The 26,038-nt window shown below is 39.4% G+C and overlaps 1 protein-coding gene across 5 annotated transcripts in view; it reads left to right on the forward strand.

Annotated features, from left to right (window-relative positions):
- Positions 1-26,038, forward strand: part of MAST4 (microtubule associated serine/threonine kinase family member 4) — a 433,584-nt gene that overhangs the window by 237,392 nt on the left and 170,154 nt on the right. Inside the window, exons 1-2 of one of the 5 annotated variants that reach the window (XM_050946846.1) lie at positions 18,793-18,875; positions 22,884-22,964. The exons of 3 other annotated variants lie outside the window; for them this stretch is intronic. In XM_050946846.1, the coding sequence (XP_050802803.1) occupies positions 18,829-18,875; positions 22,884-22,964 (128 nt within the window). In that variant the 5' untranslated portion in view covers positions 18,793-18,828. Of the gene's footprint in view, positions 1-18,792; positions 18,876-22,883; positions 22,965-26,038 lie in introns of those variants that run through there. One more of the 5 variants, XM_050946848.1, reaches the window with a different exon arrangement.

Below are 26,038 nucleotides of genomic sequence, written 5' to 3' on the forward strand. Positions count from 1 at the left end.
TTGTCTGCTGGAACCTAATCAAGCCCTTATTCTGCCTGCCTTTCTGCTGTATATTTAAAGAAGCAGTACACATCCTTGCGAGGAGATCGACCAGTACCAGTATTCCAACTGATGCTTCACATCCCTGAGGAAATTTTTGTGTGGCCATTGCCCAGGCCCTCTTCATGCATGAGCTAGTGCTGGGTGGTCAGACAATACTCTTACCTTGGCTCTCAAAAGCAATACATTGACTTATAGTACGTGTATCTGTGGTATATTTAATTTGAATAATCGTTTCCATGAACATGTTACTTGGAGGTATCTGTGATCCAAAGAGCACCCCAGAGGGCCTGGCACTCCCTGGTATGTAGCAGTGAGTCTGAACTGGCCTGACCAGCTTAATGCACCTCATGTACTCTTGTCATGATATTTATCCAAAAAGTGGCAAGTAATATATCACTGGAAAACACATATCTCACTGATCATTAATATCCTTGCATGCTGTATGTATGGTTAACCCACAAAGAATTATACAGATGTGCTGCAAATGTGTAACTAAAATGTGTTTAAACTAGGCATGTCAGGGAAAGCTGAAAAGCAGGCTTTTCCAGAGAAGGGAAAGGGGTCAACACCTCAAGCCAGTTGTGGCCAAAGACAGGAGCCTGTTCATTTGTATCAGAGATTGCAGTAAGATCATTTCCATTGTAAAAACCACAAGCTGGAGCGAAATCAGATGTAACTACTCCCCCGGTTGTGATTTTTACAATGGAAATGACAGCATGACATCTATACCCATCGCGGAAGGGAACTTTTTGTGGGGATACACTTCAGAAGAATGTATTTCAAAGGTTTAATGGACTATAAAGAGCGGAAGAGGGAGCCCCTAAGTTATCCTTCACCTGAGTCGTCACAGAAAGCAAACAATTTGGGCTCTGGGCGTTGGGTCCTGGTTATTGACTGGCCAGCCATGCTGGAAGAAAGATTGTGATGAGAAAAACTTCTTTGACCAAAAGACTCTAAATTTTTTAGTCAATTTTTAGTTTTAGAAGTGTGTTTTACTTTTTCGTTTGTGACCATTTCCGCCTTTATTCTTTCTACTTGGTATCACTTTAACCTATGTCCTTATGTTGATAAACTTGTGTTATTTTTATTATAAACCAACTCAGTGCTGTGACTGAAGTAAAGGTGTGTTAACACCAGTTAATAAGCTGCTGCACACTGTCTCTTTGAAGGAACAGTGAATTTTGTTAGCGTTTGTGAGTGCTACAGTGAAGGGGGCTGTGCACTGCAGGAAAAGTCATGTTTGGTGTGAGAATTTGGGACTGGAAGGGCTGCTATCACCCTCTAAGAAGAAGCCAGGCTGGTGGAAGCCAGAATGAGGTCGTTGTGCTGTAAGCAGGCTGCTGGTGTTAGGAATCTGAACCAAAGCTGCACAGCACGGAGGCCCCCAGGGTTACAAGTCAGACAGTGACGCAGCCCCTTAGTGGTCTGGGTTGAGCTCTAGAGCATCACAATATCTTAAGGCTTGGACTACACTACGCGTTTAAACCGAATTTAGCAATGTTAAACCGATTTAATCCTGCACCCGTCCACACAATGTGGCCCTTAATATCAATATAAAGGACTCTTTAAATTGGTTTCTGTACTCCTCTCCGACGAGAGGAGTAGCGCTGAAATCGGTATTGCCATGTTGGATTAGGGTTAATGTGGCCGCAAATCGATGGTGTTGGCCTCTGGGCGGTATCCCACAGTGCACCATTGTGACCGCTCTGGAAATCAATCTGAACTCGGATGCACTGGCTAGGGACAAGAAAAGCCCCGCAAACTTTTGAGTTGCATTTCCTGTTTGCACAGCGCAAAGCTCTGATCAGCACGGGTGGTGATGCAGTCCCAAATCCAAAAAGAGCTCCAGCATGGACCGTAAGGGAGATAGTGGATCTGATCACTGTATGGGGAGACAAATCTGTTCTATGAGAGCTCCGTTACAGAAGACGAAATGACAAGCATTGAAAAAAATCTCCAGGCTATGATACAGAGTCCACAGCACAGTGCTGTGTGACAAGCATAACGGAAAGCCAAAGAATCAAATCCACTGATGGAGGGAGGGGGTACCGAGGACTCTAGCTATCCCACAGTCCCCGCAGTCTCCGAAAAGTATTTGCATTCTTGGCTGAGCTCCCAATGCCTGTAGGGTCAAACACATTGTCCGGGGTGGCTCAGGGTATATCTCATCAATTTACCCCCTGCCCCCCCCCCCGTGAAAGAAAAGGGAAAAAAATCGTTTCTTGACTTTTTTCAGTGTCACCCTATGTCTACTGCATGCTGCTGGTAGACGCGGTGCTGCGGCACTGAACAGCAGCATCCTCTCCCCTCCCCTCCCCAGTGGCAGACGGTACAGTACAAAAGGACTGATAGCCGTCCTTGTCATCCAGGCTCCTGGCTGGCCTCAGGTGAGGTCAGCCGGGGGTGCCTGGGTAAAAATAGGTATGACTCCCAGTTATTCTCAGCAGATAGTACAGAACGGCTGGTAACTGTCCTCATCATAGCAACTGGGGGCTGAGCTCCATCAGCCCCCCGCTTTCATGTCTAAAGAAAAGATTCTGTACTGCCTGGACTATCATAGCAGCTGGAGGCTGCCTCCCCCTCATTTTATCTCACTAAAAAGTCAGTGTTTCTTATTCCTGCATTCTTTATTACTTCATCACACAAATGGGGGACACTGCCACAGTAGCCCAGGAGGGTTGGGGGAGAAGGGAAGCAATGGATGGGGTTGTTGCAGGGGCACCCCCTAGAATGGCATGCCGCTCCTCATTTCTGCGGGATCCCACACGGAGCGGCTGTGCTCTCTGGTTCTCTGATAAACTGGCTCTCTTGTACACTTGTCCCATATTCTAGGCAGGACTGACTCTATTTTTAGATAAAACATAAATGAGGGAATGACCCGGGCAGTCATTCCCATTTTTGTCTTTGCGCCCCCGGCCGACCTCAGCGAGGCCAGCCAGGAGCACCCATGACAGCAACAGATGGTACAGAACGACTGGTAACTGTCTCTGCTACCTTGCAAAGGCAAATGAATGCTGCTGTGTAGCACTGTAGTATCACCTCTGTCAGCAGCATCCAGTACACATATGGTGACAGTGACAAAAGGCAAAACAGGCTCCATGGTTGCCATGCTATGGTGTCTGCCAGGGCAATTCAAGGAAAAAGGGCGCGAAATGATTGTCTGCCGTTGCTTTCTCGGAGGAAGGAATGAGTGATGACATTTACCCAGAATCACCTGCGACACTATTTTTGCACCATCATGCATTGGGATCTCAACCCAGAATTCCAATGGGCGAGGGAGACTGCGGGAACTATGGGATAGCTGCGGGATAGCTACCCACAGTGCAACGTTCCAGAAATCGATGCTAGCCTCAGTACATGGACGCACACCGCCGAATTATTGTGTTTTGTGTGGCTGCGTGCACTCGACTTTATACAATCTGTTTTACAAAACTGGTTTATGTAAAATCGGAATAATCCTGTAGTGTAGACATACCCTAAGATTTTTTTAACAGTGGAGTTACCTGTGTATCTGGAACACCTGTATATCTGTACTGTCTGAGTGAAGTATGTCTTGAGCTTTAGAATTAAAAAAAATATATTTCACAGTTAATTAACAGCCTGTCAGTGATCACTAAATGTTCTTTCTATTAAAACACCAGTAATTTCCCATTATGTCCTTTTTCTTTGTGCTAAAGGTCTTCAAATACTATTCCCAGTCTCATCAACATAGAAATGTTAAGTATTTGTAAGCGCCTGCAACACAGCTGTTTGTGGAAATCATGAAGTTTCAATCAGCGAGAACAACTCCAGATGGAGTTCTAGAGGACTGAATGGCTTTTTTCTCACTGGTGGGCAATATTTACATCTCCTCTAACTGGGCATCTATATGTTTATGGGACTTGAGCAGTGAAGTGAAATAAGATGGCTTTATTCAGTTGCGTCTCATGCAGAGTGAAACACTATATCAGACTGCCCACAGGGCAATATAATCTCTCTTCCTAGTGGTTATGGTGGTCCTATCAAGATAACAATGCATTTTTTATTGTCTAACAACTTAATCAGTGTTATCACCACTGTTAGTCCTTGTCAACAAGTGGCTCTCTCCCACAATTTCTTCCCATTGACCTTTGTTTTCATTTTTAAGTGACTTTAATGCTCAGAAAATTAACAGGTTGACTGCAGTGGAAACATAAACCTACTCACCCCAAAACAGTCCTAGTGTAGACAGCATAAATCCAGCCTTCCTCATCAATCAGTGGCACCATTGCTCTTTACAGAGCATGGCATGTACACTGATAAGTTCTTTGAATGCTGAACCTGATGTGTGAGGGACAGTCCCGTCCACAGGTAGGGCACACCTAAGCACTAGAAATGCTCTGAATCCGAGCAGCAGATTCTTTCCTCGTCTGATGAAGTGGGTATTCACCCATGAAAGCTTATGCTCCAATACTTCTGTTAGTCTATAAGGTGCCACAGAACTCTTTGTTGCCTTTTACAGATCCAGACTAACACGGCTACTCCCTCTGATACGTGACAAGAATTTTAATGTAATTCTCTGTCATGGGTACTGAGAAGATTTTTAATCAGGATGGCATTTAAATATTGCTCTGTAAAACTGATTCTATTTTCGGGCAGTCTTTGCCAATATTTTGTGTCTTCACATCTGCCTTTTAATTGTTGTTGTTTATTTCTTTAAGAATCACTTTTAAGGATCTACGGATTTGCAGTATGTGACTAGAAACATTAGGCAGGAAGAGAGCGCTGGACTGGCAAGTGTAAGAGGCCTGGGCAATGACTTTTTTTTGAGAATGTTGCACAAAATATGTAGTCATTTACAGCTGTGGGGTTGTTGATGTTGAAGGGAAATTTAAGGTCTTTGCTGAAATTTGGTGTGGAATTAATAAAAAAAAAGTGTGCTCATGGAAGAAAATACACCCCTGTAGTGAATAATTAATATTTTTCTTTAATTACAAGATTCTCTGGCTTTTTTTAAAGTATAAAACAACTTGGAAAAAAAAACTCTTGACATTTTTTCTGAAATTCAGAAGAATGAGGCTGGATCTTCCCACTGCCCTCCTGCTGCTGTAGTATTTGCTCCCTGACTAACAGCTCTACCTCTCAAACAAAAGCTAATATTTCCTGATGGGGATGTGCAGGATGTATGGGGCTGGAGCTAGCATACACAATTTTGGAAGGTTTCTCGTGTGTGTGTGTGTGTGTGTGTGTGTACACACACACGGTGAACATGTAATATTTTTTATCCATGTTCACCACGTCTGAATGTGAATGGATATTAATATGCAGTAGGGAGTGCTAATCAGGGATTAGTGACTCATTAGAAACATGTAACAATCCAGCAACATTTTGACTTCATATGAATCATCCAATAAAAAGGAGGGGCATGTCAGGGGTAGGGCTTCAGCTCACTGCAGAGATTTTGGGTAGCACTGTGGTCTATAGGACAGGCAGAGGAGGCTACCAAGTGGCTGACAGTTTTGGGCTGTGCGTTCTGTGCTGCACCTTTGGGAGGCATAGCACACAATCCTACCCTTTATATTTATGTTTTAACATATACCTACATGAGGAGCAAATATTTAATAGTGAGCTCTTCACGTAGCAGAGTGTAACCTGATCCAATAGCTGGAAGTGGCAGCTAGACAAGTTCAGACTGGAAATAAGGCCGTACATTTCTGAAAACTATGCTCTAGTATTTATTGGGGGAAATGCTATGGCCTGTCTTATACAGGAGGTCACACTAGATGATCACAATGATCCGTCTTGGCCTTGGAGTCTATATAAACTTATGAAAGTCCTTAAAGCATGTAACTTTATATTGATTGCTGCCAGGTGATCTGAAAAAGTGAGGCCTTTTTTTTACTGTTCTGAATTTTCCTGGTTGGTATTTGGATACCAAAGTATCTTTGTAAAACCTAGATGGAAGAGAGTTTTTGTGCAAACATATTTTTTCTTTTTGTATTATACCAGCAGCCCTATGTATGATACCTTAGTTAAAACTGAAACCAGCATCAACAGAGAACAAATAAACAAATGCAAATTATCGACCTGAATTTAATCAACCTATCACTGAGTGAGAAGTCCTTTGAATTTAAACAACAAACAATAGTTATTTTAGTCCTAGTTGATTCAATATATTCCAAGATGTAGCACCATCTTTCTGACTATCTTTTAGTTTTTTCAGTTGCTACTTTTTCCAGATTTGGAAGCCAGACAAACTGATTCAATCATTATTAAAGTCTAGATTACTCAAATTCTTCCAGATTTTGATATTAATTTGTTTGTCTACAAGAGACCCTATGAATCACAGTTATTTTTATTGGCCTTCTCAACTAATATTTAGGTGGTGTTGTGAGCTGTTTTTCCTTATAGTTTCATATGTGTGATATGGTGGGAGGCTGCCTATATTTGGGGTACCTACGCTCCAGGAAGAAGTGTTCAAGAAGGGAATTTTGGACTAAATGAACACTGGAACTGGTGCAGCCTGTATCGTCATGAGATACATTGCTTTGGTTGGCCCTTCTGTAGGGAAGTTTGAAGTGGTGTATTCTAATAAAGCGTGTCAAAGAGAGAGGGCATTTGGAGGAAGGTCTGTAGGGAAAACTAAAGTGATGTCTTACAGACCATTACACTTGATAGCTGCTGTGTTCTTTTTAATAGATGCTGAAGCTGGTGAGTTTTAAAACAGGTAATCTATCAAACAGAAGGAACAGAGATTTTTACCTTGAAATTTTAACAGCAGTTACGTTTTATGAGTTGCTGAGACAGGTAGAATGTGACAGCTCTGACTGTACATATCAGAGCAGAAGTCAGTTTTAGGAATCTTTTGTTGTCAGGCTTCCGTGACCATGGTGTTCTTAGCAAAATAGCCTATATCATTATAATGTGGCAATGGCAGCACTAATTTCAGGAATGTGAATAGTTTGGAGCTTTTTTAATATGTTGGCACTGTCTCTGTGATTTCAGAACCGTTGGAGTACTTAGTGGAGGTAGCTAGAGTTATCCAACAGGGGCTGTATTAATTTACAGAATCAAGCATTTCAAAAAAATCCTATTACTGTACTGAATAATTCAAGTTACAGGTTATTTCTTTGTACAGTTTGAAGAGAAATAATAATCATTTGGTCACAAATTATTAGTAATGATCCAAGTGGTGTTTACAGAGGAGATGAGAAATGTTGGCCCTGTTATTTTGATCTGGCCAACCTCTGCTCAGCACAACCCCTGAAATGATTTTAACTACCTTCTGCACTCTGTGTGTTCCAGAACCATCCAGCACAACCACTTTATATTGAACACTTCTGTCCCCCCGGCCCCAGAGAGGCTGTTGTGTCAGCCAGGACTAAATTTGGAATCCACAGCTTTAACTCACTGGCAAGTGGAAAAAATACTAAGTTTTTGGTGGGTGTTTTCATTAGAGATGGGAAAAGAGCTATATTTCTCCATCTTCCATACTTCCTATCTTTTCTGCCTTGTGATATGAGCTAGTATATTGCAGCTTGGTTATTTGACATTTCAGCTGTCAAGGAAACGAATAGTTCTCAATCAACATTCTCACATTTAAAGGGCTACACAGTATACCTTGTTGACTGTTGCCACATGTAAGTGCATCCTTCAAGCAGCTAGGATTTGCATTTGTGAGGGAGCATGTTACCTTCAGTCAGTCAGAGTGAAGGAAAAGAGTAACTGGTTGAGTGCCTCTATGTGATGGAGATACAGTTTCCTGTTTCAAGTGACTAATCGTATATAAATATTCAGGATGACACTATATTTCAGACAGTGTTATAACATCCATTAGATACTCTGTTTTATAAAAGTACCATCTTAGAGGTACGTCAGTGGGAATTTAAATGAATTTAAAAAGTATGCATGGAATATACTGTGTGTATGTATGTGTGTGTGTATATATATGTATGTATATATACTGTGTGTGTATGTATGTGTATATATATGTATGTGAACCCCCATAATTCCTTGAGTTGCTTTCAAGCAACTTATTTTTGGACTAATAATTTTCATGGTTTATTTTATTCTAAACCTTCAATTTTTCTGAAAACCTGAGCAAAATCAGTCTAGCTATTTTGGAGGTGTGAAAACGGGGAAAAATTCATTTCCCCTGTATCTTCTGATTTGAAATGTTTGCTCTTGTGTTATTCAAAAATTGGTGGAAGGAAGAAAAATTTAAGAATTTCATTTGAAGACTATTGATTCATGTATAAAATTAACATATTTTAACTTGCATGGGAAAAAACAGATTTCATGAGCTTTTTGCGGTACCCTTAGCCAAGAAGGAATTAGAAAACTGGCAAGGCAGATCAAGATGCCATTGTTAAGATATCTGCTACTTTTAAGGCCTGACTTCTGAGATGAGTACGGTGGCAAAAGGAGATTTCTCGTCAAATTACCTTAACCAAGAGCACCAATCACATTCAGATCTAGGTATGAAATGCAATTTCAAGAAAAAGATAATCATGTGGTCTTTAACTCAGGTTGCACATATGTGGTCATGTCCACCCTTTTTCAAAGCTTTATGTACTGTTGTATGGTGTTAAAAATATACAGAAGTGCAACATGGCTAAGTAAGTATTTCAGTAGAAACCTTGACTTCTCAAATTTGCTGACTTTGTATATTTGATTTCTCAACCATAATGTTGTGGTCTCATTTCTACCTGTAGTATTTTATATGGGAAATGGTTTTGATGTGTTTTGAAATTATTTTTGATTACTTAATTTCCTAGAGGTCTATTTTTCAGATTTGTTTTATGGTACAAAAGGTTAATTAACATTTCTAACTAATACAGTTGTTGCTCTATTTCGGGAATCGGCATCCTTTCAGAAGTGGTGTGCTGAGTCTTCATTTATTCACTCTGATTTAAGGTTTTGCATGCCAGTAAAACATTTGAATGTTTTTAGAAGGTCTCTTTCTATAAGTCTATAATATATAACTAAACTATTGTATGTAAAGTAAATAAAGTTTTCAAAATGAAGCTTCATTTAAAATTAAATGAAAATGCAGAGCCCCCCAGACTGGTGTCCAGTACCCAGGCAGTGTGATTGCCACTGAAAATCGGCTTGCGTGCCGCCCTGCTCTATTTTCTTTGCATGGCAACGTAAAATACAGTAGACATATCAGTACAGCATACAATTCATGTTTCAAAGTGTTTTTTAAAAAAACAACTCTTAACATGTGAATACATTGTTTAAAGCTACAATGAAAAAAATATTGTGTAGGATAGTAAGAACTTCCATCCCAGGTAGACTTTGATAAAGTGTTCTCTAGGACCACCTAGTTTTACCTCATTGTGCTGTACTGAGACATTTATAAAATGCATTGCTGCAACTTGCTCATGTGTGGCATATTTTTGGGGATTCTTGTAAATTACAATCTGTAGGAAAGTCTCCTAGGAATAGTCTGGGTTATTTCTTTTCCATTTTTATGATGCCCTAATTCTGTCTCTTATGCTGCTGGTCTCCACTAAGACACAGTACCGTATCTACTATTCCTAATGTTGGCTAGGAAGCAGGTTTGTGTCAGTGGTGTGTCCCCAAAATGTTAGTGAATGCATTGTCTGGCCTCTGTGTTAATAAGAAATGGAAGGTGTGTTTGGTGTCCAGCCCACCTGAAAGCCTCCACAGATCTCCGTGGTTCTCAGATGACCTGCAATAGAAAGTAGTAAGAAAGGAGGCTTGACTGTTGAGGGTGGAAAACATTAGCTTGTACAGAGAGATTCCAGCACAAGATATTCTTTCCAATCTAAGTCATTGCTTTGAAGGATGCAAAGAGATGGTGCTACCTTTGCCACAAAGGTAGAAAAGTTCCATTTCATAGAACTTTTAAGGAGAGAAAATCACTTTGTTAAATTTCCATTTAACTGCAGAATCCATTACCTCTTCCTTCAAGAAACAGTGATAGGAGTTAGTGACACAAAACCAGACACAAGATCATTAGTACAGTTCCTGCCTCATAAGTAATTAGCCTGTTTGCACAAGTACATAAGAATGGCCATACTGGGTCTGACCAAAGATCCATCTAGTCCAGTATCATGTCTTCCAACAGTGGCCAATGCTGGATGCTTCAGAGGAAATGAACAGAACAGATAATCATCACCCATTCCCAGCTTCTGGCAAACAAAGGCTATTCTGGCTAATAGCCACTGATGCACCCTATCCTCCCTGAACTTATCTAGTTCATTTTTTAACCCTATTATAGTCTTGGCCTTCACAACATCCTCTGGCAAATAGTTCCACAGGTTGACTGTGTGTAGTGTGAAGAAATACTTCCTTTTATTTTGTTTTAAATGTTTTGCCTATTGATTTCATTTGGTGACCTCTAGTTCTTGTGTTATGAGGAGGAGTAAATAAGACTTCCTTATTTACTTTCTCCACACCAGTCATGATTTTACAGACGTCTATCATATCCCCCCTTAGTTGTCTCTTTTCCAAGCTGAAAAGTCCCAGTCTTATAAATTTCTCCTCGTATGGAAACTGTTCCATACCTCTGATCATTTTTGTTGCCCTTTTCTTTACCTTTTCCAATTCCAATGTCTTTTTGAGATGGGGTGACCATCTGCATGCAGTATTCAAGGTGTGGGCATATATATGGATTTATAAAGAGGCAATATGATATTTTCTGCCTTATTATCTGTCCCTTTGCTAATGATTTCCACCATTCTCTTAGCTTTTTTGACTGCTGATGCACATTGAGTGGATGTTTTCAGAGATTATCCAAGATCTTTCTTGAGTGGTAACAGCTAATTTAGACCCGGTTATTTTATAGCAGTAGTAGTTTTGTAAGAATGATGGCCGTCAGAGCCACCAACAGCAATGCTGAGCCTTTCTTTTCCAGCCCAGCGAAAGTCATGACCATCTGTGACCCCTAGTAACAGAGATTGTCAGGTTAAATCTTCCTGTATCAGTGGGTCTCCCTGGAGTCCTCACTGGTTCAGAGTCACAGCAGCAAAACATGTCCTCCCTTCCATCTGCAGGAGGCCAAAAACAGTGTCCCACATTATTGAGTTGATGCCTAGCCATAGTGATCCATACCTTTGTGTCCTCTCGCCTTGATCATTGCAACTCATTTGACATATCTCCCCTCGAAGTTCTCTAGCTAGTGCAGAACGCAGCAGGCTATCTGATCAGACAGGACACTGCCAAAAGCATGTCTCCTGTTGCTCCGTTCTTTATGCTGGCTCCTCATTAAATACATAGTGCAGTGCTAGATCTTCAACATGGCGTTTTAAAGCCCTTGATTGGACTAGTCCAAACTACCGTAGACCCCTGCCTCTCCGATTGCGACCATGACCCTCGGTGACAGGCATATTCCACTGGAACAATGACTATATCAAGCAAATAATTAAGGTAGGAGAAAATTTTCTGAGGAACTGGTCCAAGTTTGTGGAACTTAATATCGAGAGTGGCTATTAATCTCTCTGATTTAGAACTAAATGCAAAGCTCACTTCTCAAACTTAACATTTCCACAACAATGTCATTTTAAAAAAAAGTACATTTGAAACAGTCAAGTTACTCCTTTGAGTGGGGAAAGGAAGATAAATCTATGATTGTTCTGTTGTCTATAATATGTAAGGCACTCAGGTACCACAGGGATGGGGCAATATAAGAATAGAGATAGGAGTGAAATGTCTGAACTTTCATCAACACTTCATCTGATGAGCTGCACCAGATTCAGACACTGGTATCATCAAAATGTAGCAAAGCAATGTAAATGCAATGTTTGCTCATGAAAAACTCCCCTGAACAAATTGCTTTTAGCGAAAAGTTGCATTTTTCATCTTTGAAGGAAAAAGAGTGACTTGCAAACTTTTATCCCTGTTTTTACTGGAACTCGTTCTGAGACCCTATTCTTAGCAATAAAACAACTGCTACAAATCTTGAGTGCCCTCAAACTATAACTTTGTTATAGTACTTGTTCATGCTGTAAACCTTGAACCACTTCACAAAGCTAAATATTGGTAATAGAAGTGACAGCATAGGTAAACTCAGCAAGCACCCGAGCAGATCTGTGGAAAGTGGAAGCTGTTAGTGGTGAGAGTTGCCATAACATCAGGGTTAATCCCTCCTCCTCTACCTTCCGTCTCTCTCTCTGTTATGGTTGGCATGGAATGTAGAAGGAAGAAACCAAAGAACTGTAGTGAGTCACCAGGAATGAGGGAAGAGAGGAGTCCCTGAAAGTGTGCAATATGATGAGATGCGATGTGGTGGTGAGGAAGATCAATTTTTCAGGTGTCTGTATTTGAATAGATTTTGGGGGATTAAATGTACATCTTAAATTTTTCTGTCAAGATTTTAAGAAGGTTAAGCTCCTAAGTGCACGGACACCTGAAATAGAGATTTAGGTGGCTAAGGTGAGGCTCCCATTTTTGAAAATGTTGGCTGTCATCTTTAGCCTATCTAGGTTTCTAACCACCATGTGTACACTGGAAAATCTCCCCCTAGCTCTGATCCTCACATTTTGTCACATTATCAAGGCTATTGTTCAAGCTAAGACAGCACTTCAGTGTGAGCTTGTGTCAACATAGGCAGTATCTGTCAATACTCAGGTGAGTCTAACTGGCAGGAAAGAATAATTTTTAATTGCGTCTTGCTGAGTGTTTGACGTTGTACAGAGAAGAAGCTAAAATAGGAGATATTTCTTCAGTTGGTCAGAGACTCATTGCCAGAGAAGCAATTTGGTTGACAGCAGAAGTGATATTTTGCAGTGGTTGTTTTCCAGGAAATTAGATTGTTTGCAATAGTTCCCTGATTTTGAGAATGGACTTTTCTCCTAACATTTAGTTCCCATTATTTTCCCTTTTCTTTGGATATATAAAGAAAGTAAAGCATTAGTTAGCCTCTGCTTTGCTGGGACATTCCACTGGCATACAAGAACTTGGTGTACAAACCTGAAAATGCTGCCTTACCCCCACATTATAACAACTCGTTTTAAATTTCGTATCAAGAGCTGGTAATTCTGTCCTCCAGAAAATTGTTAGTAAAAACCATAATTATGCAACTAAACTACTTGCTGATGGTGATAGTGGTGGTGGGGTGTGTGTGAGGGGGGAGGGGTGGTTCTTTCCAGTAACCTCAATATAATAGAGCCTTGAGCTAAATAGCAAGAGGTCAGTGCAAGCGCACAGCCACTATCCACTTACAGCAAATAAATAGTAAATGTTACTTCCTAATGCCATATTGCAGTAGTTAATCTTCATAATAGTAAATAGTGATCTACAGTGCTAAACTAAAAGTGTTGGATAAGTCAATAAAACACTTGTCATCTCATTCAAGGCTAACACTACTGTAGAAAGAAACGAAGTTTAAATTATTATCTCTGACTGAGACATTGATCCTATCCCTGCCCTTTGAAAGTACAATTAATTTTGTTTATTCCAGAAATAAAAAATGGAATTGTATTAAATTAATGAATGAGATTTTCTGCAACAACATGAGCCTCATTTTAATTATTATTTTTCAAACCAGAAACTGGCAGGTGTGACTTGTAGCTGATCAATCTGAAGGTAAACTCAAACAATTGTTTTAACTAATGGGGAGTCAGTTCTTAGTAGCTAGACTTCATCTAATTAAATTAAGGCTAAATTTTGCTGTACAAGTACAACTGAGAGCAGAATTTGTCAGAATTCACTACTATGTTCTTCAGTAAATCATTTTCCCAAGTCTTCTGGAAATGCTGAACATAGGAAAGAAAATCTCCCATACCAACACAAGCTTAATCCAAGGTGAGAATAAAATACTACTGGTGACACTAACTCAAAGTACCCGCATGAGTCTACTGAACAGTAAATACATAAGAACGGCTGTACCGGGTCAGACCAAAGGTCCATCTAGCCCAGTATCCTGTCTACCGACAGTGGCCAATGGCAGGTGCCCCAGAGGGAGTGAACCTAACAGGCAATGATCAAGTGATCTCTCTCCTGCCATCCATCTCCATCATCTGACAAACAGAGGCTAGGGACACCATTCCTTACCCATCCTGGCTAATAGCCATTTATGGACTTAACCGCCATGAATTTATCCAGTTCTCTTTTAAATGCTGTTATAGTCCTAGCCTTCACAACCTCCGCAGGAGTTCCACAAGTTGATTGTGCGCTGTGTGAAGAACAACTTCCTTTTATTTGTTTTAAACCTGCTACCTATTAATTTCATTTGGTGACCCCTAGTTCTTGTATTATGGGAATGAGTAAATAACTTTTCCTTATCTGCTTTCTTCACATCGCTCATGATTTTATGTACCTCTATCATATCCCCCCCTTAGTCTCCTCTTTTCCAAGCTGAAGAGTCGTAGCCTCTTTAATCTTTCCTCATATGGGACCTTCTCCAAACCCCCAGTCATGCCCTTTTCTGAACCTTTTCTAGTGCCAGTATATCTTTTTTGAGATGAGGAGCCCGCATCTGTACGCAGTATTCGAGATGTGGGCGTACCATGGATTTATATAAGGACAATAATATATTCTCAGTCTTATTCTCTATCGCCTTTTTAATGATTCCTAACATCCTGTTTGCTTTTTTGACCGTCTCTGCACACTGCATGGACATCTTCAGAGAACTATCCACGATGACTCCAAGATCTTTTTCCTGACACGTAGCTAAATTAGTCCCCATCATATTGTATGTATAGTTGGGGTTATTTTTTCCAATGTGCATTACTTTATATTTATCCATATTAAATTTCATTTGCCATTTTGTTGCCCAATCACTTAGTAATATGAAAATTTTAAGAGTACACTCCTGATCTGACCAGAAGTTGGATTCTCTTGGTCTCTGTGGGTCTCAAAGTAGCCTTCGTACACAGCTGCTTCTGCCTAAACTGCTGTGCTCAGCTGCCAGTCCAGTTCTTTCTCTTATAGCCTGACCTACACCAATGGTGCTTTCCTCCTGGCGAGGTGTATGTACTGTCAGCTTATAAACTTTTACACTAAAACAATTTTGTATATCTTGTCATGCAGCATGGGTAACGTTATCCTTTTGCATGCTGCTGGCTTTTAGACACCATGCATAGTTAGTGAATTAATAGCTCTGTTACAGACCTGTCTTCTTAATTCACCTTCATGTCCAAGTTGGCATTTGGGATTAATTTCTGAAACTTGTATTGCCTTTTTAACCAAGGTGTGCAGTTCTTCTGAACTTTACTCCTTTGGTTGTTTTTTATATGGAAAAGGCTGTGTCATTGCCTTGATCCAATAAAAATTTTGGAGCTATTTAGCTCTTACCCTGTTAAGACGGAACTGTCTTTTTCTTTTAAATCTGCTGTGAAGGTTTATAAAGATTTATACAATAGAAGCCGTGCACCTTGCCTATATATACATAGTAGTTGTAGAGATTTCAACCAAAGGATGATAGTGCTTATCAAGATGACCTTCACCCAACAATCAGGGAAACAGATTCTGTGTATAGTGGTAGTATTACCAGAAGAAAATTTAAGTGAATATAATAGGAATAGACAAACCTCCAGTCCCAAAGTCTACAGAGGTAGTATAAATCTGTGCACAGGTTGTGCAGTTTTCCTTCATATTGCCCCGCAGTTGCGTCACATCTCTAATCTGGAGGGACTATCCCAAATTCAATCATCATAAAGTACTACTGCTATTATTAATTATTTGCATCACTGTAGCGCTTAGGAGCTCTAGTCATTGGCCAGGACCTCATTGTGCTTACAAACATAGAATAAAAAGACAGTCTTTGGCCCCAAGAAGTTTACAATGTAGAGAAATTGGCTGCCACTCCTGGTGGCTTAAGAATATTGAAGGATGACTTGCAGCAAGTGGTCTGTGTACAGATTTGCTGCATCTGTAAGGTACGGAATAGTTGTAACAAATGACTTGTGTTTTACTTACAAATTGAGGGGTAGATTTTTCAAAGGCTGAACTGGCAGTTTGGTGCCTGACTGTCCCCTTTTTGCCTTTAAAAATTGGCACACACACCCTATCTTAAGTTAATAACTTTAATCCACTTCCATGCGTACATCCTGTCTTGGTAATGAGTGTTCCCATCAGATAACAGGAAGAGAGTTTAGGATTTGATTAATAAGATTATTTGTAGGATAGATGTGGGCTAGTCCTCATCGTTGCGCCTGCCTGAGTTTTTTAACCATTTAAGTTTTTTTTTTTTTTTTAACAGGACTTTTAGAAATTCAGATACACAGTTCTGAGTTTTCTTTAACTTAATTTCCAGTAGAGAACAAACTAAGACCAACAGCGATATGTCAACCACATTAGAAATATTGGCTAATACAAATATGTAATGGAAAGATAAAACATAACAATGATTATTTATTGTCTTGTGTATAATGATTCGAGTTCTTTGGAGCCAAGGAGATAAGCTACCTTCTGTGTTTGTATCGTATCTCACGTATTGTTGGTGCTACTGATAATAAGCAAGCTGCAAACAATTATTTAATATCTAGACTTCATATTTCAATATCTTTTTGGAAAGGTACATTGTCAGTTCTTTCTTACAATTTGATCAGGAAAATTTTACATATGTCATTCAATAAAAGCCTCCACCTCATCACAATTAGTTTTGATTATATTTTTAAAGACCGGAGGTATGCTGAAATGATCACCAACGTCTTACACTGACTCCATAGTTGTATGCATTCGTGCAGATGACAAAAGTGATGCTGATACACCAAGATGTAAACAAAAGGAGCTATATTAGCTTAGAAGTTTTTAAAAAGCTGAAAGATTATATATAATATTGTGTGAGGTGTAGGCACCACTGCCTATGGTTAAGGTTGCCTGACACTTCACATCTTAAGACTCTGTTTTCAGTTCCTGATATTTTTGCCACACTTTGACTCTTCAGGCTGAAGTTTTCCATGCCAGGTGTCTGCCTCAGGCTGTGTGTGTGTGTGTGTGTGTGTTGTTTGTTTTTTAGGTGTCAGCAAAAATGGTTCAGCCATTTCTGAGAAAGATTCGGGAAAAATGTGATTTTTGTCCATGTTAACAAATTGGTTGTAATTCTTTTAGAGAGGCTCTAGAGTCTGTGCTTTGGACTTAAAATTTGTTCAGGGGGCATCAAGCATGTGCCTTCTGCTCCCTCATTTAAAAATTCCCAAATTTAGTCAAGTTATGAGCCTTTGAAAAATGAAAATTCAGTTTGCATATGCTCAGTAGTGTGTTGTTAGCACTTGGGAGCTAAATTCTCCAAAGATTCCTTTTGCATTTTCCGACCCATATGTGCTAACTGGACTTTACAGGTATTATTTTCATAGAGCAATCTAATTCTCCAGGGTGTGTGTGTGTGGAGGGGCCATCCCTTTCTCTTCCTGCACTCCCCTGCCTCATTCATAACATACCTTCTAAATTCTGCCACAAACCAGGCAGGGGCCCTACAGATAACAGCCTCTTTTATGCACAATTCTGAGTGATCCCCTAAGAAGCTCCATCCTGTGCACTGAATGAGGCAAGGGTCCTGTGGAAAAAATATGATCATGTAATTAAAACTGTATCCTAATGCATGTGCACAATGCGGGTGAACTAAGATTGCTAAGGCAACTTTAATTCTGGTATTTCTTAGCTTTTGAAAAATTGACTTGGCAGCCTTAATAATGTTCTTTTAAAAAAGGCTGTTTTTGGAATATATATATGTTGTCACAAGGAAAAGTAGAAATTTGTGGATGCAGACATTTAAAACTAAAAAAACTAATGACTGACAAGTAGAAAAACCATAAAGACATAAATGATTCACATAAATTGTTTTCACATTATTATTACTTTACACTGACATGAAGCACTTGCCATAGAAAACGTTGATTTGAATGGGTAAAATATTCTAACTCTTATAGTATTCGTAATAAACACTTACATAAAGTTTTAGCTTTCCATGGTATTTCATAAGACATAGCTCTCATCAAGTAGTTCACAATCAAAAAAACAAAAGGCATTGACCAAAGAAGGGGATAGGGAAAGGAGTGGGTAGGATTAAATCAAATAAGAGACATCAGATATACACGGTACTTTGCATATTACTGTTTATTAAAATGAGATTGTTTTCAAATTTTGTATTTTTAAACGCAATCTAAAATGTCTTTCTTCAATTTGCAGTCTGGATCTCATCCTTAATAAAATATTTAACATTTCCCTTTTTAACATTCAAATACAACCACCCCAACAGAACACTAACTTTTTGTCTTACATTATTGTAGCACTGATTGTTAATATAATGTATTTGCTCCTAAGTCTCCTAAAATCATTTTCTCTGTCAAGAAAAAGAGCTTACATTGTCATTCAGTGACTTGCTATTTTATTGCTGCAGACACTGAATAATTCTGTTTACCAAGAAAAGAGATAATGTGACTTAAACAAGATGGCTAAATTCTATTTGATAGGATCATAGGGGGTGGTAAATGTTTGACATTTGCCGAGGGAAACTGTTTTCAGCGTACATTGCTGTTGCTTTATGTTTTTGAGCTGTCAGAATGTGTGGCGAGGGGGACTTTTCATTCTGTCGAGGTGAAAAGTGTGCGTATCAGTGAGGCATCTGCTTTTTTAGGCTATTAGAAATGAATTACTTGACATGCAGAGCTGAAGGCTTCATTCTCTTTGCAAAATCAGTGTGGTGCGCATTGCTGTTAACTTGAAAAAGGCAGCTGACATTTCTTCATGACGGCTAGAGGTGGAAGGACCCAAACTTGCAGTACACCCTCCTCTCCCCCCAGAGATTGTTAGTCCATTCCTTTATAGTGGTTCATTTTGACTCTCTGTCATCACCAGGATGCTGCCAGTGAATGTGTGTCATGGTTACAATAGAGTGTGGTAACATATATAACAGCAATGAAAGCCCAGCGGGAAAGGCTACAAATTCCAGGGTTGTCCTTGGAGTAAGTATTGTCTGTCTTTAATATTTTAATGATTTCTGCATGGCATTAGCTTTTGTGCAACCAATAGCTATTTAATATATGTTTGTACTGACAGTCTCGGAGCACTGCAGCTTTAGGTGGAAGGGACATGTTTTAAATGCATTGCAGTTGATTTCAGAAAATGTGTGAACCTAGAGCCAGGACATTGCAGTATATTTAGAAGAAAACATTTCTGCATATTTAAAGTTGCTGAATCTCAGATCATGAAGCATCCTAACAGCTCACAGTGAAAGAATGTATCTGTAGGCCATGGTGTCTGTATTTTTCTCCCCCTCTCTGTTACTGTTTGTTTATGCCAATGTTGCCTTTCAGAAAGGCCTCTGTCTCTGCTGAATAATACAGAGCACTGCAAGAGATTAGAACATAATAGAAATGCTATTTGTGAGCATTAATTAGGTATGATACATATTTTACTTGTGTAACAGAATATTAATGAACTGTGTAACATTCTGAATGATTCCTGCTTATCATCTAGTCTCTGCAGTAAATGTGTTTACCTAGTTTAGCAGTGTGTTTATTTTGTATTTTCTTAAAGCGGATTAACTCATTTGCCTGCTTTCAGCTCTTACTTAGAGAGTAGCTACATGAAAATATACAAATTGGTTTTATAGTGAATATGTTGGACAAAGCCTCTTATTCACAAAGTGTCAGCACGTATTTGTTCTAAATAATCAGCCAGTTGTATTTATATCTATACATACCTACCCATGCACAGACTCCATATGCTATGTAGGTGTTTATACAGTGGGCACCTCAGAAAATTTTCTGTTTCAGCTAGATAAATAGATATGATTACTTCAGATCCTGCACTATTCACTTGGACTTCCCCATTCTTGCTACAGGAAATACCTGAGTACAGCAAATACAAAGGAAAAGTTATTTAGTTATAAAAGATATGACCTAAGACATTTGGAAAGTTTTAAAGGGAGATATGAATGCAAATGTATAGTGGGTGGGTGGGTGGGTGGGTATACATGGGGAAAATAATCCATTCTAATATTGCTTAAAGGTGCCAGAACCCTTATTACATAAAATAACTTTGGAGTTAGTGCTTTGGAGTTCTCCTATTTATGTGTTTAAAACATTATTGAAAAATTCTGTATTTCAACGAAGACTTAATACTCCTGCTACTTTTACTTTGGAGGGGTTTGTGAACTTGTAGGTACCTTTTGGGACTTCAGAAGTGTATTGTGAGAGAGAATATTACTATTTTTTCACAAATTTTGAAGGAGTTTCTTACAGGGAGCTCCTTAAAATAGTTTCCACGAATAATTTATAGTTGTATTCTCTTTTCTGAAGAAATGGCAATTTAAATATTTTAAAAATTAAACTTCCCCTGATATATATAATCTTATGCAAATAATGTCCCTAGCTACAAAAGTTGGAAAATCATTTACAACAAATATTTTTAAAGGGAGGTAATGACTTGTACCAAACAGTATATATTTCTCCCTCCTTAACGTGCAACCTCCCATGGTTATGCTTGCTTTGCCACAGTGCTCAAATTTTGAATCGTATATTGCTGTAATACTAGTTGTTTGCTTTTTGTAGTTAAAATATTGTCACAATAAGAATTATGTATCTATTTCTATACCTCTTTTACCAATACTTCTTGTTTTATTAGAATTGAACAAAATTTTAAAAATTAACTCTTTACCTTTAAGTTGTCTCTGTACTTACTAATATTTTACTTGTTTGAACAGAGAAAGGACATGGCAAATTTATGGTTAGTTTCACCACAGGCTCTTTATCCGAATCCACGCCTGCCACTAATCTTCTACTGCACCCTGAGCTCCAGGAGGGGAGGAACATTGAGAGCACAGGAGAATCACACTCCCTGCTCTCAGTTCTCCAGTCCATAGCACCCAGGACCAGCAGGAAAAGTCCTACTCAGCCCTTGCCGCCCCGGAATGGAGCATGACCAGTACAGATAGTCTGAATTTAGCTGCCAAATTCTAACAAGTGTCAATTGAGCATGTGTGAAGATTTTTCAAAGGCATTTTTCCCACATAAATACAAAAAGCACATCCCTGACACTCTGGCCACCTCCTGCAAATTTCAGGTCCCTGCTCCAAAGATTGGAGATGCTAGAGCTTCTCAATGAAAAGTTTGTAGGACTTGTTTTTTAATGTGTCAAAACAACATATTTTCCCTAATTTCATTCTTGGAAATGGCTGAACCATTTTTGCTTGAACTTAAGCTCCCTCCCTCACCCCCCAAAACCCTGACAAAAATATACCCAGCGTGGAAAAGCTCAGCCTAAACTCGAAAGTTTGCAAAGTTATAAACAACTGAAAACAGGTTTATAATGGTGTCTCAGATCCTGGTTGTCCTTTCCCCTGCTGAATTCTCACCAGGCTGCTGTGCTTGGATCTGCCCCGGATCCATCATATTTCTAAGCTCCCCTGGATCTTGAGAGCTTTATTTGCAGTCTCTTGCTCTAGCCTCTTGGGCACAGATTCTGTATCATAGTACTTTCAGGGAATGGGACTCCCGCAGTCTACCTTCTCTATGTGCCAAACATCAATGCTCACCCCTAAGACACCCCAGTTGCACAAACTTACTCTCCCCAGAAAACTCCATCCTCCTGGGGACACTGGTTTAGTTTACCCTTTTTCAAGGCCCGTAATAGTTGGATCAAGTATACGTAAACGTTGCAAAGAGGATTTCTAAACCAATCAAATTTTATCATTATGGTTGCACTAGCACAGGTGCAACTCAGCCTGTGATGTAACTTTGGGAGTGCTAGCGTAGGTTGGCCACAGGGACCAGGTAGATGACATGATGTTGGGGGAAAAAAGGCTGGTGACTGGTCTATCTGTGTGCTCCCACTATTGTTCTGTCTGGAGCTACCACCAAAGCTAGAGTAACGGTAGGAGAATTTGAGAGAGTCCTCAGTGCACACACAAGTTCAAGCAAAGCTAACTAGTTGCTTTAGGACAAGAATGGAAGATGTCTAACTTTAGCCAGTTGCAACTATAGGCATGTTACCGGACATATTAAAAAGCTTTCCAGCAAGCATTTATGAGACAAGTGCATGTCACTGTATGCATATACTTCAGAGGTGCAACTGTGTAATCTGTCAGTGGCCCTACAATGCTGTTTTTACAGACGAACCTTTCAAAGTAGAACTACGCTCCAAAGTGCTTTTTAAAGACAGTTTCTAAGGTCAGAATTATCCAATGTGATTGCCTGTTAAACATGCATCCGTACTGACTCACTTAAATATTTGGTCTGACTTTGAGCTGTTGAGCATCTGTGTTTCCCACTATTAAGTAATTCATTGCTTTTGAAAATGGGGCCACTTTTATTTAGGTACCTACATTTGGGCTCCCAAATTTGAAAATTTGCACCAACATTTTCTTATACCCAACAAAATCATATTTTATAAAGCCAATGTTCAAAATCAAATACACCTCTACCCTGATATAACACGACCTGATATAACACAAATTTGGATATTATGTGGTAAAGCAGTGCTGTGGGCGGGCGGGGCTGCGCACTCCGGCAAATCAAAGCAAGATTCACCTATAACACGGTAAGATTTTTTGGCTCCCGAGGACAGCGTTATATCAGGGTAGAGGTGTACTTAGTTTTAGGTGTCTGGATATCTTCTTGTGTAAAGACTGCTATATAGCACTTGTTGGGGGTTTTTTAACCACAAACCTTTAAGAAGTTCCTTTTAGTCTTCCCTAGAGGACTCACATGACAATAATTTTTTCCTGCAAAACACCAAACATGTAGGCTACTCCATGCTTCCCACTTGATCTTGTTTTAAATTATCAATTTATACTCAGGGTAGACCAAGACTGATGTGGCTAATAGTGATAATTAGTGGATGGTTGTGTACCATTTCATTCAAGACAGAGCTCTAAAATTTCTGTTTTAAAGACCATAATCCCTAAAATAAATCATGCTACTTTTACTGAACCTTTTGTTTACTAGAGATGACATTATTTTAACTTTCAGTCTCACCCCAAGGAGCCTGAGCCCAACCCCAACAAGCCCTTGCAGTCCATGCAGTCCTCTGTTCGCTTTTCATTTCTGGAGGTAAGCAAGTAAACTTCCATCATTGCCATTCTTTTCTTCATTTTTAAAAAAAATAACGAAAAAAAACATGATGGGGGTGAGGGAAGGCAGATTACTGAATCAAATATGTCTCTGCAGTCAGGAAAGTATGTCTATTTAAAACAAGATCTTGTTCCAACATTAAAGTATTTCTAAAATATCGCAGAAACATGGGAGATGGATTAAAGAGCCTCAAGATGTTGATGCATAGGGAGTTGGGAGTCATTGAAAAATCAAATATTTTTATTATATTCTGTTTTCTGTAGCTAAATTGCAACAATTGTTACTAGTTCTTATGGGTCTTGCAGTTTTGCACTTATTTTGGAGCATTGTCTGTTCCAGGGATGCCTGTATGTGTGTTCACTTTGTCACTGAGCTCACCTCCTTATGATGAAATGATTGTGATAGGAGGTACAAACATGCAAGTGGGTACATTGGCTTTTTCTTGATTTGTGGTGCTGGAATTTAATATTATTATATCAGTTTAATGAGAGATGCTGCACTATTTTCCATCACATTAAAAGTCTGAGAACAGTTCAGAGGGTGAGGATGGTTCATTATTCAAATAGTTATTTTTGTGGAGAAGATAGACAATCATGTATTTTTAGACGATGTGCTTTTATGAGGTCAAACAGTTTTCAAAATAGGAATTTGATGTCCAGGAGCTACACTGACCTAGGCACGCACATAGTGATCTAGTGTAGATCCGTTGGACTGGTTACCCTTCCAGCAGTAGAAATACCATGGCAATAGAAGTTGTGATTCTAATACAGTAAAACTTCACAAATATGCACTGTGAGGTCTTATGTCTAAGACATGATTACTTGCTCAAAATGTGAGAGAACATTTACTATTAAAGATAATCATAGATAATGAAAACTGAAGTACACTTGTCAAATAAACAAAATTTATTTGGTGATGCATCATTCTTGCTTTGTTCAATGTCTTGCTAATTGACAAAATTAAGTAAATTACCTTGTGCCTTTGTCATTAGTGTGAGTTTACAAGGTTCTGCTCAATGGAGAATGTTCTCAAAATAAATATTAATACATAGTTGTTCATTCCTGATATGTATAACAATGTAATTTAGTTAATCAAGAGTTTCAGCAGATGCTGTTAGGGTGAAGAAACTTTGAAAAAGTAGTTTGTTTTTTAATTATATAGTAATGCACATATTGTGTGCATTAAGTACGCATAAGTAGGCCTTAAGTATATGGTTCTAAAGCTTTGGTTGAACGTCATGTGGAAGACGTTACGTGAATGTATTATTCTCAGTAATACACAATTTTCTTTATTAAACAAGTGGGTCACTATCATCCTTATTTTTGTGATTTGAGATGAAATTGGGAAATGTGGTATTCTCTGTGTGTTGGGATTTCCCCCTCAACATTCTGATAGTCCCCCCCCCCGATGCTTGCTGTTTGGTGTGGTGAGATGGGGTTGAAAAAAGGCAATTTTTTGTGTATTTTTAAATATAATTTAAGACGACATTGAATATATTCTGTTGTTAATGTGTTTGAAAGCTCTCTTAATTAGCTGGTGGTCTGCAGCAGTATTGTATGCTATAGGGTTTGTCTTGATAGCAGGAGAATAGCGAGTCATTTTTCAAAAACAAATGTTATGCATCCAAGAGAGAACATACAGCTCTGATTCATTCTGGATTGTGACCTTCTCTTTTTGTTTTGTATATTTCTGTAAATTCAAGGGGTTTGAAAAATGCAGAACAGCAAATACATCGTTAATAGTTGTCATTCAAGGCAGGTCAATAGGAGAAAAGTGTGTGTATGTGTATGAGGCAGTGACTTCACGGAGACTACTCTTGCTTAAAAGTAATCAGGTGCATAAGTGTTTGCAGGACCAGAGTCTTAGAAAAATGTGAATGGATAGAATTTTTGTGGACTAGAGCCCTTGGCTAAGGTCCCATCCTACCAGCCCTTTCCCTTACACAGCTGGACCATAGAAAACTATCTTCTGTAAGTTTCACTTGCAGTAGTTGACATCACACTATTGAGATTGATCATTTCAAAGTAATTAGTATTGCTGTCCATAAGCGATATTGTATTTAAAAAAATTGCTTGGGGATGATAGGTTTCAACTGTTGGGAGTCAGCGGGAAATAGGCACATATCTGCCATTTGTACATTGAAAAATCTCCAACTTACATAGATGGTTTTTATATAAAGTTTCAAATGTGCCAGGTGCTTTACAATACATGCAGAAGAAATGACACCTCCCCCAAAGAGCTTTCTATGAAACCACAAACAATTGAATATGAGAAACCATGGGGGTGTGTATGAGAAGACAGTAGAAGGGTTGCAAGAAGATTGAAGAGTTGCTTAGAAAGTGATGCACAGATATTGATGGATTTTAAAATCATTTATTCAAACTTGTAATCTAATAGGTTTAGATTTTTTTAGTCTTCATTTGGATGGGCATTCTTTGGAATGGAAATGGGGAAGGTGGATGAGTGTTCAAATATATGTTTATAGCAAGACCAAAATTAGCAGGGAGAGTGGAGGAGATAAAGCTGTTGAAAGAAGAGGGCAAAAAGCATGCCAAGTAGTAGAGGAACTAAAATAAAATAGGGTGTGGTTGAAGGGAGAAGCTGATGGCCAATGATTAGGTAGGAAAAAGCAGTGTCTTGAATTTCGGAACTGTGTGTTGTGACCAGGAGCTTGTTAGGTTGTGAATCTGATTTGGGAAGGCCGGGAGGCTGTCTCGGTGTGCAAGTCCTTTAAAATAAGGCTGTGTCCACACTTAAAATGCTATGGTAGTGCAGCTGCAGCTACTGAATCACTTGAGTGAAGATACTACAGCAGGTGTCGACAACCTCTGGCACGCGGCTCGCCAGGGTAAGCACCCTGGTGGGCCAGGCCAGTTTATCTGCTGTGTCAGCAGGTTTGGCGGACTGCGACTCCCACTGGCCACGGTCCCCTATTCCAGGCCAATGGGGCAGCGGGAAGCCATGGCCAGTACGTCACTTGGCCCGTGGCATTTCCTGCGTCCCCATTGGCCTAGGACCGCGGCCAGCGGGAGCCGTGGCCTGCCGAACCTGCC

This window comes from Gopherus flavomarginatus, chromosome 3, assembly GCF_025201925.1.
Source record: "Gopherus flavomarginatus isolate rGopFla2 chromosome 3, rGopFla2.mat.asm, whole genome shotgun sequence".
NCBI classification, from domain to species: Eukaryota; Metazoa; Chordata; order Testudines; family Testudinidae; genus Gopherus; species Gopherus flavomarginatus.